The following is a 17,734-nucleotide window of genomic DNA, read 5'->3' on the forward strand; positions in this document are numbered from 1 at the left end:
TTTTGAGTAATTACCGATAGTGTCCACTGCCTTTAAACTGCCAATCACATTTCAGGTTTTCATTCACACACAGCTTGCTAACACTTGCTAACACTTGATTTACTTACCACGTTGGTTTACCTCCATGGTTTAACCATGGAGGTACCTCCATGGTTTAACAGAACACTATGTTTAACTTTACATCCAAGTTGGAAATTGGTGATAACCCTTAGAATCCTTCTACAACTGCTGGGGTGTGTTTTGGGGAGAACGAACATTATAATAAAATTGTTTGAGCATCAGACATATGTCAGACCAACTGTTTCTTAGTGGATTCTGATAGAGGAAGACATGCTCTATCAAGAGATTTTTATTTCATTGATTTTTGGAATGATACATTATTTCAAAAACTGGGTCAAAGGTCACGATAACATATTAAAGATTACAGTGACCTACATCTCAGAAAATTTATTTTTGACAAAAGAACTGATTTTAGCATGCAATTCTCATCATTTTGATACCAAATTTGCATATATGTGATGAGAATTGACATGGTTATGACATATTTTTACCAAAAAGGTGGTATTTTACCCTAAAAATGTCAGATTTTAGTGGTTTCTGCCCTGACCACATGGTAAGTCCGATCGGGCTAAAAATTGCTGTGCATTCATTGCTCATAAGGACCTACAATCACAGCAATTTTTATCAAAATCGGAAGACATGAGGTAAAAAAGTGCGTTGGTCTGACATGGAATGACCCACATATGTTAAGCATTTTGGCAATAGGTTTTGCAACAGTGATTTATAAAAATTATTTTGGCTGGTTAATTTCACATCAGAAACTCAACGGTAACCATGAAGCTGTTCTGCAACGAACTGACTTTTCAGGATGATACTGCGTCTGAGCTTATACTGTCAGGAAGATATCAGGGCCGGGAGCAGGGAGTTCTGCGCTTACGTCAAGCATATTTTGCAGATTAGCAGTGAATTTGGGCTTGTGTGCATGCAAGCTCCACGTTACTAGGCATTACAAGCTTACATGCTTACAAGGCTAGCGCAGAAGCGGAGAATGGTGATCAGAAGCGCAGAATTCGGCGGTTAGCAGAGCAATCAAGTTTACGACCCGAGTATAGCTATAATGGTTCAACACTTGTCCTTCTACTAACGCCAAACAATAGCTACCAGCCTACGATCGTGGGTGACATGAGCAAGGTTTTGTCAAGGTGACGCTTATTCAACGACAATCCCATTTGATTATAGTGACCCGAGTGTTAATTTTACACTTGGTTCTGATGGATTGCGTCGCAGCACAAGCAAAATCAAGGTCACATGCGAGTCAACACTTGTCCTGCTAATAACGCCAAACAAGCTATAGCAACTGGCCTTAGGTTGTGGGTGACATGAGCACGGTTTTGTCGAGCTGACAATTGTTCCAAGACAATCACTCTGATCCCGATGGTTGCAAGTCGACCTGAGCGCAACTGAACACGCCCCTGGTAGTCAAACCTTGAGGGAGGCAATCTTGTGTTAATCTGCGGCACTACCTTCCGGAGACACTTCCTCCGGCTCCTCGCTGGCCCCAACTCCTCCGGTATCACTGCCTTCCGATCCCTCCTCATCATCCTCTTCCTCGTCTCCTGAATCGAGATCATTACTCCGTCGTTTCCGTCTGCTGTGTTGATGTGGTGAGCCGGATGATGAAGTCATACCATGAAGGGAAGCTTGGATCAAGGCGTCAACGTCTTCACCAGGACTGTAAATCAAACATTCAAAATATCTTGAATGAAGCTGGCTTTGGTGCAAACCATAGACTGTTGGATTTCAATGAACTTTTACGATTTTAAAGATCGAGTTTGCTGTTGTGGTAATCTCTTTCTCTGAACAAAGACAGCTGGTTGAATCATTGTCAAAACTGATGATGTAAAAAGTAAAGTCTGTCCTGAGAGAATATATGACTCATCTTGTTGGGTTTATATCAGGTTTCCTTGGCATAAAATGACTGAAAATATTTCTATGTCAATCCATCGCATGTTTCACCCCTGTTTACGCCGGTACCCACATGTACTCCTGGAACCAGGAACACTGGTGTGAACCCCTTTTTGATATTTATACTGGGTTCTTTTACATGCATTACACAACACACTGGACCAACGGCTTTACGTCCCATCCAAAGGATGCAGCAATATTGGTTAAATTTCTTGCTTAAGGACACACGTGTCACCATTGGGACTTGTCACCATTGAGCCCACACTCTGCTGAATAGAAACGCAAGAGTTTGACTGTAGTGCTCTTATTCAATCGAGTCAAGTTCTCTTCTCTGCTCGGACACGACACGCCAACTACAGCAAAATGATATTAAATAGTCACACAGTAGAAGGGTTAACTGTACATAAGAATCTCTCACCTGCCGTATTCATCACTGTCCTTCTCCATGCTGGATTCCAACACTCCTGGATAGATCTTACCGGAAGAGAGAGACGACTGAGACTTGTCGGATGCAGATCGCTCTGATGAGCGGCGAGTGATGAGACGCAGGAGTCCCTCGCAGAACTTCCTTCCCATCTCCTCCAGCATCCCGGTGGTGATCTGAAGACCCTGGAGGATGGGGTGTAAGAAAGACAGAAACATCTTGAAGAAATGATGCAAAGCTACTTGGGTAGGATTGTGTAGTGTCGTGTCCGAGTGGTCTAGGACGATGGACTCGAGTGCTAGTATTCACAGATGGTGGGTTCGAATCTTGGCGTGGTCAATGGCAACATTTGTGTCCTTACACATCTGTACGTAGTGGTACATTCCCTTGCCTTCCACCTCTAGGACCCTAGTTGGAACCATGCCGAGGGTACTACATGTATGTGGATTAGGTTTTCAGTCCATACCTGACTGCATGGGTTTTTTCTTAAATAATTTTCTGTATTTTTAATTTCCTCCCACATCTAAAACTGAAACTTCCTTGTCTTCTCTCTCCATTGCTACATGTGTACAAGTTTGGTATTCTGTGAATCCCTGGCTCACAACCAGAATAAATTATTAATTTTGGTTTTTACCCATACACCGATGTGTGTTAGCACTGTTTACTCAATACTTTCCAAAGTCCTGCGAAAAAAATATCACAGGCATGTTACTCGGGTGGGATTCGAACCCACGACCCTTGCAATTCTAGAGCAGTGTCTTACCAACTAGACTACCGAGGTTGCCCGGTAGCTAGAGGCAGTTCGAATCCTACATGTATGTTTTTGGCAGCGGTTACCGCAACGATAATAAGATATCGATTAAATTTGCATCGGGGCTAAGGAATATTAATTTTGGTTTATACCCATAAACACTCTACAGAATAAATAAAATAAAATAAAATAACACAAACTGGATGCATACCTACTCTCTATGATATAAAAGAGTATTGAGTAATAATATATCGAAGTAATTTGAGTAATAGTGCACAATCATGTATCTACCAAACAAGGTACAAGTACAAGTACATGTATCGGTCATGTCGGTGTACAAACTTTCAGAAAGATAGGTTATTGCACTTCCAGTGATGAATTCTGAGACCCAATTATTTAGCACTCTGCTGATCAGAAACACCAGAGTTTGAATTAAGTGCTCGGGCACGACACTTCCACGACACTTCCACTAATGGCACCAAACTAACCTTATACTGTCCTTGGTCACAGCCGCAGTAAGTGCTCTCCATGGTATAGCTACGAGGCACCCTGAGCTCCTTCCATACCACCACCCTAGCTGTAGCTTCCTTGACCCTCTCTACTACAAAGCTACAGGAGCTTAGAGAGAATGCGGGCGCCAACTGGTTCAATATACGAGGAAGGGTCTGTGGAAAGAAACACAGATGAAAACATTAAAACCCTCCTACTGCCTGACTATTTAATATCAACTCTTTTTTCATTCAATTTTTTTTTGCATTTATACCATTATCTTTTGGTTGGTAAGCAGTTTGTAACAGCTTATTCTATTTTCTTATTTAATATCATCCACATTAATATATGACAGATGCATGGTACAACCTACAATCTTAAATCATGCATCATGTGGGGATTGTATCTACAGAGTACACAGTCAATCCTCCTACTGTCTGACCATCCAATATTATCCACAGTGGTTTTAAATGGTACATAGATGCGCTGTGCCAGTTTTCAATATATTTGAGCTGAATGTATCTACAATGTACAAAGTCAACCATCAATATTAAAACTAGGAGTAGGTTATTGCTTTATTATCACACTCCCAGTTCGAGCATCTGATTGGAGGATTAGCGCGTACTGGAAGGTAAACTGATATATTAAAATATACTTTTTGGTCTGGTAACCTACATGCACATACATGTACTGTACAGCAAATCATGTGTAAACAAATTTATGAGACTGGGTGCTAGGCTGTGTATACCTTGTAACTGGTATCCTCCTGTCGATTCCCATTCGTCAATGCTACGTCATCCACTAGCTGTGACTGGGCCTCGCTACATCCATACATAAATACATTCTTCCTTCTTGAATGACCGTGGAAGTCACAGAATACCTGACAGGAAATCAAAAGGCGAGTTTGGTGATTGAGAAACTTCACACAAGAGAAGAAGCCAAACATGTAAGCAAATGGACTTTCAAAACTTGCAAAGTTGTTATTTTAACAGCTCTTGCATTTATATATATTTGGTTTGCGGTAACACCATGTGTGTATCTACAATGTACTTGCCAGGTAGAGTTTGCATTTATGTTGCACTTACATGTAATGTATGAACAAAGTTCAAATGACTGGTGTACAGTAGCATCTCGCATGCCATGAATGACTGGTGTACAGTAGCATCTCGCATGCCATGAATGACTGGTGTACAGTAGCATCTCGCATGCTATGAATGACTGGTGTACAGCAGCATCTCGCATGCCATGAATGACTGGTGTACAGTAGCATCTCGCATGCCATGAATGACTGGTGTACAGTAGCATCTCGCATGCCATGAATGACTGGTGTACAGTAGCATCTCGCATGCCATGAATGACTGGTGTACAGTAGCATCTTGCATGCTATGAATAACTGGTGTACAGTGGCATCTCGCATGCCATGAATGACTGGTGTACAGTAGCATCTCGCATGCCATGAATGACTGGTGTACAGTAGCATCTCGCATGCCATGAATGACTGGTGTACAGTAGCATCTCGCATGCCATGAATGACTGGTGTACAGTAGCATCTCGCATGCCATGAATGACTGGTGTACAGTAGCATCTCGCATGCCATGAATGACTGGTGTACAGTAGCATCTCGCATGCCATGAATGACTGGTGTACAGTAGCATCTCGCATGCCATGAATGACTGGTGTACAGTAGCATCTCGCATGCCATGGTATGCTTTGGATTGTACCAGGTCACAATTTTAGTAAACAACAGGTAACATGGTATATACTGATGGGAAGAGGGCAAAAGTCGTTCACATGGTACACATTTTCCCCTATTTTTCATCTAATACCACTTGATTTAAAGGCAGTGGACACTGCATCAAGTATCTGAAAGCACACAACTTTGTGTGACAAGGGTGTTTTTTCTGTCATTATTATCTTGCAACTTCGACGATCGATTGAGCTCAAATTTTCACAGTTTTGTCATTTTATGCTTATGTATGTTGAGAACTGTGAAGACTGGTCTTTGAGAATTACCAATAGTGTCTAGTGTCTTTAATAAATAATTTTAAGGAAAAAAACCTTCAAAGGCTGTCATTTTAGGTTCAAAACTAAAGACAAAAGCAGGCACTGAAAGAGTTCAAAATAATATACTGCAGATTTTTCTGCAGACATCAGGCCTACACACTTTTAACTCTGACTAATAATGAAAGTGGGTGCGACGTTTACCATAGGATTCCTGTTGTTGACGGCCAGGTACTGTAGTAGACCCTTTGTATGGTAGATAGTCGGATGGAGATCAGAGTTTGGAGCGTCCCATCGCCGGTTCAGATCCTCACCAACAAGCGAACATCGATGACTAGAATAAAGAAACACAACATGTAATTATTGCTAAGCTTCTAGTTAGGTTTCGTACAATTAACTTTATAAAATTATTTTGTTAACTTTCAAAGCTCAAAATATGACAATCTCCTGCTTATTTATCTGAACTTGTTCACCATTATTTCCATACTCGGACTTTACGAAAATCTCAACAGTCATTGCTTTTGAACTACAAGAGCTGAAATTCCATTTGTTATGGTCAAAGAATTTGTCTGTTACACTGCTCCATTTCCTTTGCTTATTCGCCAGGCTAGTTCTTCACAATGTTTTAAGTGTCTGTTAAAAACTCATTTGTTTGAAGCTGCTTATCTGTAATCTGCTTGCTTGTAAACGTATCTTTCACTCATTGTATATCTGTTCAAGAGGCTTTTGCATTAGTTGCTTTACTAATTATTAAGAGATATCGCCTAAGAATTCCAAAGATAAAAACAACTGATGCAGATTCAACCCGATGGACCAAAAATAAGGTAAACAGCCCATAAAAACAGTGCTTCAAAAGAATATCTTCAAGGAGAAAAATGCAATTTGGTAAGAATGTGTGCTTCACGCTTGAGTGGTGTGGTCAATTAATGCGGTCACCAGAGGTTGTTTATGTTCGAATAATTCAATAACGGAAGGGTTCAGGGAAGCACATTTTGAGAGCCGATTGGATACGAAGCCTGGTGGCCACTCAGTGAAGCTGTTTGACAGTGCGATGGTCCCAGAGATCTACACCTTCATCACATGCATTCAAACTGACCTGCCATTGATGACGCCATCCGGATTCAACATCGGAACGATCTTAAAGATGTAGGTATCCCTGAGGAGGCTCGCTGCAGGATGGGAGCTCATCAGGAACTTCAAGACTCCCTTCATGACCCAAGAACTGTTACTTTCTCCAGGATGCACGCGAGACGATAACAGGATATAGGGTCTACTTCCTGAAAATATCAAAGTATTAGACCAATGGATTGCTAGTAGATGTTTAACTTGCATCAGGGATATTAAACAGGCGTGACATTTATTTGGTAGGAATATTTTTTTGAGTATACAGCCTTCCCTAGATGCACACATGTTGTAGGCTCTAAAGGCAAAGTATACAATGATCCTTTGGTTGTTTGAACCGTTTGATTCTTAATCTTCTATACATGTAGATGTACATAATGCCATCTAACATTCCAAAGTCTCCCATTGGAGAGAATTTTTAATGGTCCTTGGTTGCTTTAACTGGCATTTTGCCAGCGTAAAGGCCACACAGGCCTCGATAACGGGAACGAAAACGAGAATGTTAAAAATCGATTGGTTGAGTAAGTGTGGGTGTATTCTGCGTATTCTCGTTATCGCTACAGTGCAACTTGGCCTTAACACTGTTAAAAGGAAAGTATACCTTTGGTTTTTAGAACCGTCGGGTTGCTTTAATCCCACATAAATGTAGATGTACACATAAAACTAACACATCTGAAAATTTCATTTCAAAAGGTGGTTTCGTTTTTCAGATATTAGTCTGAGCCCTGTCATCCTGTAGGGTATGATGGAGTGAAGCATACAAATCTGTAATAGCACACAGGGAACATGACGCAAAATGGCAGCACAAAGTACTTACTGAACTGCGTAATTCCTTCCCTGTCAAGTGTTGTTGGATTGCTTGTGATGGTCAACACTGGACACTGATTGCCACCTAGCGTTTCACACAGAGTCTGGTTGCGGAAGTAGATGTTGCTCCATTCACCTAAAGATGCCTCTAGCTTCAGAAGGTGTACCTAGACCAGACAGAGGAGTAAAAAAAGATGCCATTTTGTGAATGCATCTACTATGCCAGCCTGCTAAATGATATCATGCGGTGAATGCATCTACTATGCCAGCCTGCTAAATGATGACATGCGGTGAATGCATCTACTATGCCAGCCTGCTAAATGATATCATGCGGTGAATGCATCTACTATGCCAGCCTGCTAAATGATATCATGTGGTGAATGCATCTACTATGCCAGCCTGCTAAATGATATCATGCGGTGAATGCATCTACTATGCCAGCCTGCTAAATGATGACATGCGGTGAATGCATCTACTATGCCAGCCTGCTAAATGATGACATGCAGTGAATGCATCTACTATGCCAGCCTGCTAAATGATGACATGCAGTGAATGCATCTACTATGCCAGCCTGCTAAATGATGACATGCGGTGAATGCATCTACTATGCCAGCCTGCTAAATGATGACATGCGGTGAATGCATCTACTATGCCAGCCTGCTAAATGATGACATGCAGTGAATGCATCTATGCCAGCCTGCTAAATGATATCATGCGGTGAATGCATCTACTATGCCAGCCTGCTAAATGATGACATGCGGTGAATGCATCTACTATGCCAGCCTGCTAAATGATGACATGCAGTGAATGCATCTATGCCAGCCTGCTAAATGATATCATGCGGTGAATGCATCTACTATGCCAGCCTGCTAAATGATGACATGCGGTGAATGCATCTACTATGCCAGCCTGCTAAATGATGACATGCGGTGAATGCATCTACTATGCCAGCCTGCTAAATGATGACATGCGGTGAATGCATCTACTATGCCAGCCTGCTAAATGATGACATGCAGTGAATGCATCTACTATGCCAGCCTGCTAAATGATGACATGCAGTGAATGCATCTACTATGCCAGCCTGCTAAATGATGACATGCGGTGAATGCATCTACTATGCCAGCCTGCTAAATGATGACATGCGGTGAATGCATCTACTATGCCAGCCTGCTAAATGATGACATGCGGTGAATGCATCTACTATGCCAGCCTGCTAAATGATGACATGCAGTGAATGCATCTACTATGCCAGCCTGCTAAATGATGAAATGCAGTGAATGCATCTACTATGCCAGCCTGCTAAATGATGACATGCAGTGAATGCATCTACTATGCCAGCCTGCTAAATGATGACATGCAGTGAATGCATCTACTATGCCAGCCTGCTAAATGATGACATGCGGTGAATGCATCTACTATGCCAGCCTGCTAAATGATGACATGCGGTGAATGCATCTACACAGTACAGTCAACCCTCCTACTGTCTGACCAATCAATACCCCCACTGTGGTTTTGCATGATGTAGATAAACTATGCCAGCATGCACAGTACACACATAGCTAGGTTATTTGCACTGTTTTGCCTTCCTACACAACCAAGGCGGTTGAATGAGGGGTCAACTCACTGAACAATTGTACCATGAGTAGGAGGGTTAATAATAGTAACAATAATAATATTGGGTTCTTTCATAGTGCTTAATCACACCCCTAGGGGCATACATGTATCAAACCGCAGGGTATTTTTTACCTGCCAGGTACTGCATGTGGCACCATGTCATGCTTAACAAAGTGCTATGCACAATTGTGGACAATAGGCTGCCAATCACACAAGTAACACTGAGGCGAACCCCTTCTCTTAACGATAAGTGCACTGGGTTATTTTACATGCATTACACAACATACGGGACCAAAGGGATTACGTTCCATTCAAAGATACACTATAAGTGTCTTGCTTAAGAACACAAGTGTCACGACAGAGACTCGAACCCACACTCTGCTGATAAGAAACACCAGAGCTTGAGTCCGGTGCTCTTAAACGCTCGGCCACGATACGCCACAAAGGCAGTTAAAGCTAGTACAGGAACTCGGATAAATTCATTTATTCCACTCACCTTCATCATAGTGTAGGTGAAAGGAAAATGATATGCCAAATAGCAGATATCGTTGCTGTACTGAAAGTTCAATGTGAAGACTAATGTGTAGTAACTCTTCCCCTTCTGCCCACCGGTCGCTAAAGAACTGCGCGAAAAGTTGTTCTTGTAGTAGCAGATGTTGCTACCAGCGCGCACCCAGTGAGGGCGCCCTTCCATTGCTTCTCGTACAGAATATAGCACAGGCTGCATGCCTGGAATAAACAAATATATGTAGTTGTTGATTTTTCATTTTTAATAGAGATCGCCTAACATCACAAGGCCACAAACAGTCACTTCAAGGTGTGGACTATATTTTGGGCTATCAATCCAAATCAACTGCCACCAGGAGCCCCTTGCCACCTATACTCCAAGGGCTGAAACAGGGTTACCCCTTAAAGGCAGTGGACACTATTGGTAATTACTCAAAATAATTATTAGCATAAAACCTTTCTTGGTGACGAGTAATGGGGAGAGGTTGACGGTATAAAACATTGTGAGAAACAGCTCCCTCTGAAGTGCCATAGTTTTCGAGAAAGAAGTAATTTTCCACGAATTTGATTTCAAGACCTCAAGTTTAGAACTTGAGGGTCTCGAAATCAACCATCTAAACGCACAGAACTTCGTGTGACAAGGGTGTTTTTTCTTTCATTATTATCTCGCAAGTTCGATAACCGATTGAGCTCAAATTTTCACACGTTTGTTATTTTATGCATATGTTGAGAAACACCAACTGTGAAGGCTAGTCTTTGACAATTACCAATAGTGTCCACTGCCTTTAAAGCAATCGCACAATAACGGTAAACAGTATTGTCCAAAGGCCCACACGTGTATCACAACTTATATATAAAATAACAAACCTGTGTAAATTTAAGCTCAATCGGTCATCGGAGTCGAGAGAAAATAACGGGAAAACCCACCCTTGTTTCCGCACATTTCGCCGTGTCATGACATGTGTTTAAAATAAGTCCATTATTCTCGATATCGAGAATTGATAATTGTTTTTATGTTTTCTCAAAAAGGAAGACACTTCATGAAACAATATTTCAGGGGGAAGTCTTTCAGCATTACCTTCTGTAAACCCTGTAAATTATTTGTAAATCTGTGAACTTTTGAATTTTTGTTCTGTTCAGAAAGTGTCCAATAGCCCATAAGGATATACATGTAATAGGTGTGTGTATCATCCACTAGGAGCCTTGCCAACTAATTCACTTTGTTTTTGTTTTTTCCCGGATAATTGAGCTTTCTAGCAGTACTGTGAAACAAAGACAATTACTGTAAGGCCTACTACATGTAACTACAACTCTACTGTGTGCAATAGACAAGCGCGTACAACTCACCATAATTAAACTGGCTATTAGTCTTCTCACAGTTGATGACGTTAAAGCGATAGGTCACCCCCGCCCTCATGCTGGACACCTCAAAGTAGAACCACTGGTGATGATGATTGCTGTTGATGTCAGAGTTCAGGATCAGGTCATACTCGTCCTGCCGTACCTGGATGACCTTCCTCAGGTTGCCGCACTCAAATTGGGAGTCAAAGGTCAAAGGTGAATGTTCTTGCTGGTCAGATGACCTGGGGAAGATAGTGAATGAAATTCAACAATCAAAGGTGAAAACCACTTCTCCCTGCCCACCTAAAAACCAATCTGGGAATTTTGAACAGGTACATAGTACATGTATCTCCAGGCCAACATGTTACAGTGCCAGTAACTATTGAAGATCAATTTACATGATTATATAAACAGTCCTACCTTTTATCTCTGGCAGATGATGAGTCTGATGGAAACTCAGCGCCACTCGTTGAGTCCAGACCAAATGATCTGCTCTTTATTTCTGCATCCAGGTCAAAGACGACTCTGTCTATCACTTTATCAGGATGAATAACCCGATCGATGTCTTCAAATATCATGGCTCTGTCAAGCAAAGAAGAGACGTACATGTACATCAATAATATGCAATTCTTACAAAATAGCAAGAAATTATGCAGGCTAAGAATTAACCCATGGCATCCACAGCAATTGCTGTGGTGCCCAGGGCCCAATTTCATAGCGTAAGCTGCTAAGCACAAAACTTTGCTTAGCAAGAAATTTCTTCCTCATAAAGCTTGTAACTGGTATTCAGCTGTTCTTTGCTTATCCTGAAAAATCGTGTGGAAATTTGGTTGGTAATCCTCTTTTTATCAAGGAAGAAATGTCATGCTAAGCAAATTTTTGTGCTTAGCAGCTCTATAAAATTGGGCCCTGTTCTTTTGCTGTGGTGACCTATGCAATGTTCCAATACAAACTTTAATTTCCCCAATATAAGTGCCCCTTACCAGAGGAAAAGTGCGGTGCCCCTTCCAGAGCAAAAGTTCAAGGACTGGGTCTGTACCTAAACAGATTTCAGAACCTCCTGTTTCAACATAAGATGGTTTGACTCTTGCAATTACAAGGTTGTTGGCTCGAATCCTACCAAGCTAACCGCTGATTTCACAGTGACTACCCAAAGTATTGTCATCCAGTAACTGAATCACGATTTCTTGATTTGTGCAATTCATAATCTTAGACGTTAATTCAAAGGAGAGGAATTGGCTGTTGCCAGCTTGGCATTTACATTGTATTGTAGGATTGTTGCCGAGCTCCTTTGATGGAAAGATCTTCTAAAGAAACAAATAGTCTGCTAAACTCAAGAAAGCAACTGTTCCAAATATTTTTTTAAACTGAGGCATCAGAAATCTTACCTTTGCACACTTGGCACTTTCTCAAATAAGTATTCGGGTAACTCAGGACTTTCATGGCCACGCAGCTCCGGCTGAGCTATCCTCCTGAACGGCAACACCCTCTTTGTTTTACACATTAAATCTGCATACAGTTCTGAACCATACTCGTTAAGATTGAGGGAGCCCGATTCTGCTGACGAGACGGCATTTTGGGGCGTGGCTTCTGGCGACCTGAGCGTCATCCGAGATATCGTCATCGATGCTCGGAGCGAGTCTTGATCTTCGAACTCTGGATCCAACCTCCATTTACTCGACTTGGATCCCGGGCGGGAGGACGGTTCATTCGCTGCGTGTTTCAGGGACGTGAGCGACCGGGACAGTTTGCGCAGCTTGGACGGGGATCGTAAGTTACACCTGCTGGCTTGCTTTGGCGAGGGTTTCTGCGTGCCAATGGTGAAGGAGGCACGACCCCCTTTGACCGTCATGTCAATATTGCTACCGTTTCTATCCATCGATGGGTTGGCAGTTCTAGATTGATTTGAGTCCGACTGCTGTTCTTGGAGGGATGGATCAAGGCGAATGCCACCGACATTGACTGCAAGGTTCTGTATTGGAGGGTCTGTGGTGTCCATCGACTGGCCGGTGATGCGATTGATACGAGACAGGTTGGGCAAGCTGAGACGGTTTTCTCTGAGGGTTTTCCTGGTAGTGTGGTTGTGGATGACACTAGAGGATTGGGTTCTGTAAGGTCGGCTTGGGGAGTTAGACGTCCCTGTAGGGATGAGGATTGGTCGACCGTCTCCCATCTCAGGATCGGAATCACTCTCTTCTTGCATGATCTGTAGAAAAATCAGTTAAACAAATAATTTTTTATTTACAGAGGGAAGAGTGAAATCATGTAGCTGTGAGATAATTCTATGAGCAGATGTCATACCACTAGACCATCGAAAATGCCCTTGAGCTTGAGGTTATTTGAATCCTACATTTTAGCAGTGGGTACCGCTTTCGCAGGAATCAGGAAAGTACTGCAACTGAGTAAACATGGTGTAGGAGTCAAACCAAATATTATATTTACAATTGTTGATTAGTTTCCCTATGCTACAGAGCCAGAACCTATCTGCTTAGAATTCCCAGCTAGTTTTTCTTTTGAAAGTTTTTTTTTCTAAAAGAAGTAAAAAAAAAAGATAATCTTACCTCTTCATAATCAGTGAGCTCCCTGAAGAAGTGATCATACATTGCGAGATCCTCCGCAGACCGCTTCTCAACTTCTGTGCGTTTCTCCGTGTCTGTGCTATCAGGAACCTGAAGAAAGGCAAACAAAATGAAATAAATTTACTTATGTGATTAAGCATCATACACATGCCTCCATCATCCAATAAATTAAACTTGAGTAGCAAAATCACTGTGTAGAATATAAAAACAGTTTTAAAGGAACAGAATTGGTAAGAAACAAAAATCGTGTAGATCACAGATTTACATAAATCTTACACAGTATAATGATGATGATACTAGAAAACATCCCTTGAAATATTTTTGTCTGAAATTTCATACATGTATTTGATGAGAAATAAAAAAAAATCAAATTTCGCATTTGGAGTTTATGGCTCAGTGAGCGTTTTATCCCTGAGGAGCCCCGTGTGACACATGTGTCACATTTTCAAAAAAACACATTAACAAATTGAAAAATTAAAAACCCCACATCAAAACACCTACCAAAGCCCACACTCTACATACACTCTATGCCAAATATTTCTCATCTAAAGGCATTGAACACCTTTGTTCATACCAGTATTGTAACTTGGTGTATCTCCGCATACAGTGTATGCATAGAATAACAAATCTGTGAAAATTTGGACTCAATTGGTCATCGAAGTTGCAACACAATAATGAAAGAAAAAGCACCCTGTTGCACAAAAAAATGTGTGTGCTTTCAGATGGCTGACCTTAAGCCTTTAAGGCCTATTATTGAACTGAGAAAGTTACCTCTTTCTCGAAAACTATGTTACTTCAAAGAGAGTCATTTCTCACGATGATACTGTATCAACAGCTCTCCATAGCTCATAACCAAGTAATTTTTTACGCTAATTCATTTTTAAAAAGTAACTACCAATAGTGTCCATTGCTTTTAAGTCTACATACATGTAAAAACAGCAAGTCAATAACCTATACAAAAAATGTTGCCTAACCTCTGCCCCCGCCCCCTCCAAACCATTGCGAACCTGAAAACACATACTTAAGTCCTTGCTCTATGCGTCAGGTTATAAATATAACCTATGTCATACCTCTACTAGTCAAATTTCCCCAATTTAATCAGAAATCCTAAGCTACATTCAAGAGGAGCCATCAAAAAATGAAAAGAAAGAAATTGCAGCAGAGTAAAGAGACACCAAGCTTCCTATCACAAAAGACGAGTGCTAAAAAGGAACCCATTGCCATATTCTAAAACCCCAGGAACTGGCCTATTGTTAGGGCAGTGTATTCAAGGCCATCCTATCCTCAGGTGTTGGGAGTTCCTGGATTTAATTGCCTTTTCAATCTATTCTTCTCACTGAGTCCCAGTGTCCGCACAGGTGCTTCACCAGGTGCCGAAGAGACTGCGACAGTAACTACTGCACTAAATGGGCGGCAATTTACTAGAATGTCTAAGAAATGTTTCGCCTGAGAGAGGCGCAGCAATTGCACTGATTTATTTGTCTGCTAAATGTCTGCCCTATGTAAGCCTTGAGACTGTTTGGGAACTTTACAACATAAAAGTACTGGAAATAAATCACAGTGGGCTGAAGTGTTTGTCTGCTATTTTCAGAGCTTCCCAATTTCTAAACTCAAACACTGGATTTGTGTATTTTACAAAAATGGCAATTTCAGATGTGGAGTACGCTATTAACAGAGCTAAATTATGCAACGGATGTCCCACAGTTTACCATATTTACTATGTACTTGCAATCTGCTGCACAATAAAAAACATTTCACTTGTACGAAAACATTAAAGACCTACTTTTCTTGGACCATTAAAACTTTCCGATAAGTACTTTTTAAGGTTTTAGTGATTTGTTGTCGGAAACCAACTGTCCTAATCCCATGACTCTGTACAAGTCCCTGTAAAATTTAATTTATTTGAATATACATGTAGCAAGTGCAATCAGACAGAAAGTGCCACTAAAAATACATGTAAACAACATGCACCCCTCCTAAAAAATTTACAGCAGCTTGCTAAAAAAAAAAAAAAAAATATTACAGAGTACATGTACAGTCCTATGTGTGTTTACTAGATCCTACCGCCCCTTCAGTGCTCAATGACTTAAAACATCTTTTGAAAAACTGCCCCCACAACCATAAATGTAGCCTCCATCAGCTTTTAATCTGGCTGCTTTCACTAACAATGACTAACTATAAAAACAGGATTTATGAAGTTATGAAGTGCACCTTAAAGCCATTGGACACTTTCGGTACAGAACAAAAATTAAAAGTTCATAGATTTATAAATAATTTACAGGGTTTACAGAAGGTAATGGTGAAAGACTTTGAAATATTATTCCATGAAATGCTTTACTTTATGAGAAAACATTAAAACAATATCAATTCTCGGTATCGAGAATGACGGATTTATTTTAAACACATGTCATGACACGAAACATGCGGAAACATGGGTGGGTTTTCCTGTTATTTTCTCCCGACTCCGATGACCGATTGAGCCTAAATTTTCACAGTATTGTTATTTTATATATCAGTTGTGATACACGAAGTGTGGGCTTTGGACAATACTGTTTACCGAAAGTGTCCAATGGCTTGAAGTTTGATCTAAAAGATCTTTTTCTCTAAAAGGCAAAGTGTATCTTCGGTTTTTGGGATCTTTTTGACTGTTTTGATCCAACATACATGTAGAAATATACATCACATGTACAAACAAAATAACCTACATGTAGGTGAAAATTCATTCGTAAATACCGCAGACAGCTTTGCTATTCCTATTGGTGGGGAGCGCGTCACGTGGGTGTGTATAAACCTTTGTTTATGACCAGTAAAAAGTGTTGAAACATGACACGCGAGCTTGCACTGTGCTTCTAAGACACTTTCTTCATTGGTCGAGACCAACAGCCAAGACAGTTCTGCCACATCATGCGATACTCGTGACGCGCACAGCATTCCCTTATAAGGAGTTGTTTACCCGAGGGCCATGACTGGGCCTTACTATTTCATGGCTGGAGGGGTGTTGTGTTAAAAGAAATCATTGAAAAATTATAATTTTTGCATTTGTTTTACTTTTTTACCAAAAGTGTTGATGTTTTCCGACCGAAAAGGTATTTATGAATGGGAATCAAAGTGTCTTGAATCGATTTTCAACTAGTGGTTTAAACCCGCGAGGCCTGGTTCTAGATAATTTACCTCAACTTCGTCTCGGTAAAATAATCAAGAACCAGGCCTCGTTGGGTTTAAACCACTAGTTGAAAACCTCTTCACCACACATTGATTCCCTTAATTTAAAATGGTGATAGTGTTTTGGGATATCACCCCATATCTTGACCGGTCATGTCCACGCCGGAAGAATAATCCATAATTGCAATATACAATCTGAGAATCGTTTCTCAGATTGAAACGTTTTCTTGAGGCATAAATGTGTCCTGCCAGTCACAACTCTCTTGAGGGGTCATTGAAACTTTGCAAAGGGCGCCACAACAAAAACACAGGGCAACATTGCAACTACTGTGGGTGCAGTGGGCTAACTTGAGGCAATAATGTGTGTCCCTGCCAGTCACAACTCTCTTGAGTTTGTTGAGGGGGGTCATTAGCCTGATCAAAATGGACTCATGGGTTACAAACATGATGGATTAAAAAAAGATTGGCTTAATCCAAAACACAAACATTGCATGCTTGTTTAATTCCAGTGTGGGGGAATTGACATGATTTGATGTCTCCTTGAAATGCTCCATGGAAGTCCAGGTGCTGTGTTACGGCATGGTTACGGCAACCATTGTAGCTCGTTTCATCTATCCTGTATGGAGCGATTGTCCGACTGCTATTTGGTAGTCCACAGATAAACACAGATCTTTCGAGTGCCTGTTTTTGTTGGATTTTTTTGAAAAAGAATGCGTCTAGTGGCTAGGTGTGTTCTGCTGATCAGCATTTGTTTTGATAAATGTACGGCCTGGCGTCTGCAAGGGATGAACATTTCCAGGTTGTAATGAGTTTTGTCAAAACCGAATCACCTAGGAGCATTTTGTTTTTCAATACAAGAATCCAGCACGCTTTTTTTTCCCCCACTTCTATTCAAAGCAAACTCTATAGGCCTAATCTCAGCCAACAATTAGAATGTTCATAATACATCCACTTTGTTTGGCCTTGCCAAGA

At 41.1% G+C, this 17,734-nt stretch overlaps 1 protein-coding gene across 1 annotated transcript in view; it reads right to left on the bottom strand.

The window, feature by feature from the left end:
• Positions 1-665: 665 nt before the first annotated feature.
• Positions 666-17,734, bottom strand: part of LOC117295664 (cytosolic carboxypeptidase 1-like) — a 34,578-nt gene continuing 17,509 nt past the window's right edge. Inside the window, exons 12-23 of the mRNA XM_033778374.1 lie at positions 13,583-13,690; positions 12,410-13,227; positions 11,442-11,603; positions 11,028-11,263; positions 9,670-9,902; positions 7,570-7,726; positions 6,727-6,907; positions 5,835-5,964; positions 4,378-4,509; positions 3,629-3,805; positions 2,384-2,574; positions 666-1,732 (exon numbers count right to left, since the gene is read on the bottom strand). Of these exons, the coding sequence (XP_033634265.1) occupies positions 1,507-1,732; positions 2,384-2,574; positions 3,629-3,805; positions 4,378-4,509; positions 5,835-5,964; positions 6,727-6,907; positions 7,570-7,726; positions 9,670-9,902; positions 11,028-11,263; positions 11,442-11,603; positions 12,410-13,227; positions 13,583-13,690 (2,751 nt within the window). The 3' untranslated portion in view covers positions 666-1,506. The remainder of the gene's footprint in view (positions 1,733-2,383; positions 2,575-3,628; positions 3,806-4,377; positions 4,510-5,834; positions 5,965-6,726; positions 6,908-7,569; positions 7,727-9,669; positions 9,903-11,027; positions 11,264-11,441; positions 11,604-12,409; positions 13,228-13,582; positions 13,691-17,734) is intronic.

The sequence above is a fragment of the Asterias rubens genome, chromosome 10, assembly GCF_902459465.1.
Source record: "Asterias rubens chromosome 10, eAstRub1.3, whole genome shotgun sequence".
NCBI classification, from domain to species: Eukaryota; Metazoa; Echinodermata; class Asteroidea; order Forcipulatida; family Asteriidae; genus Asterias; species Asterias rubens.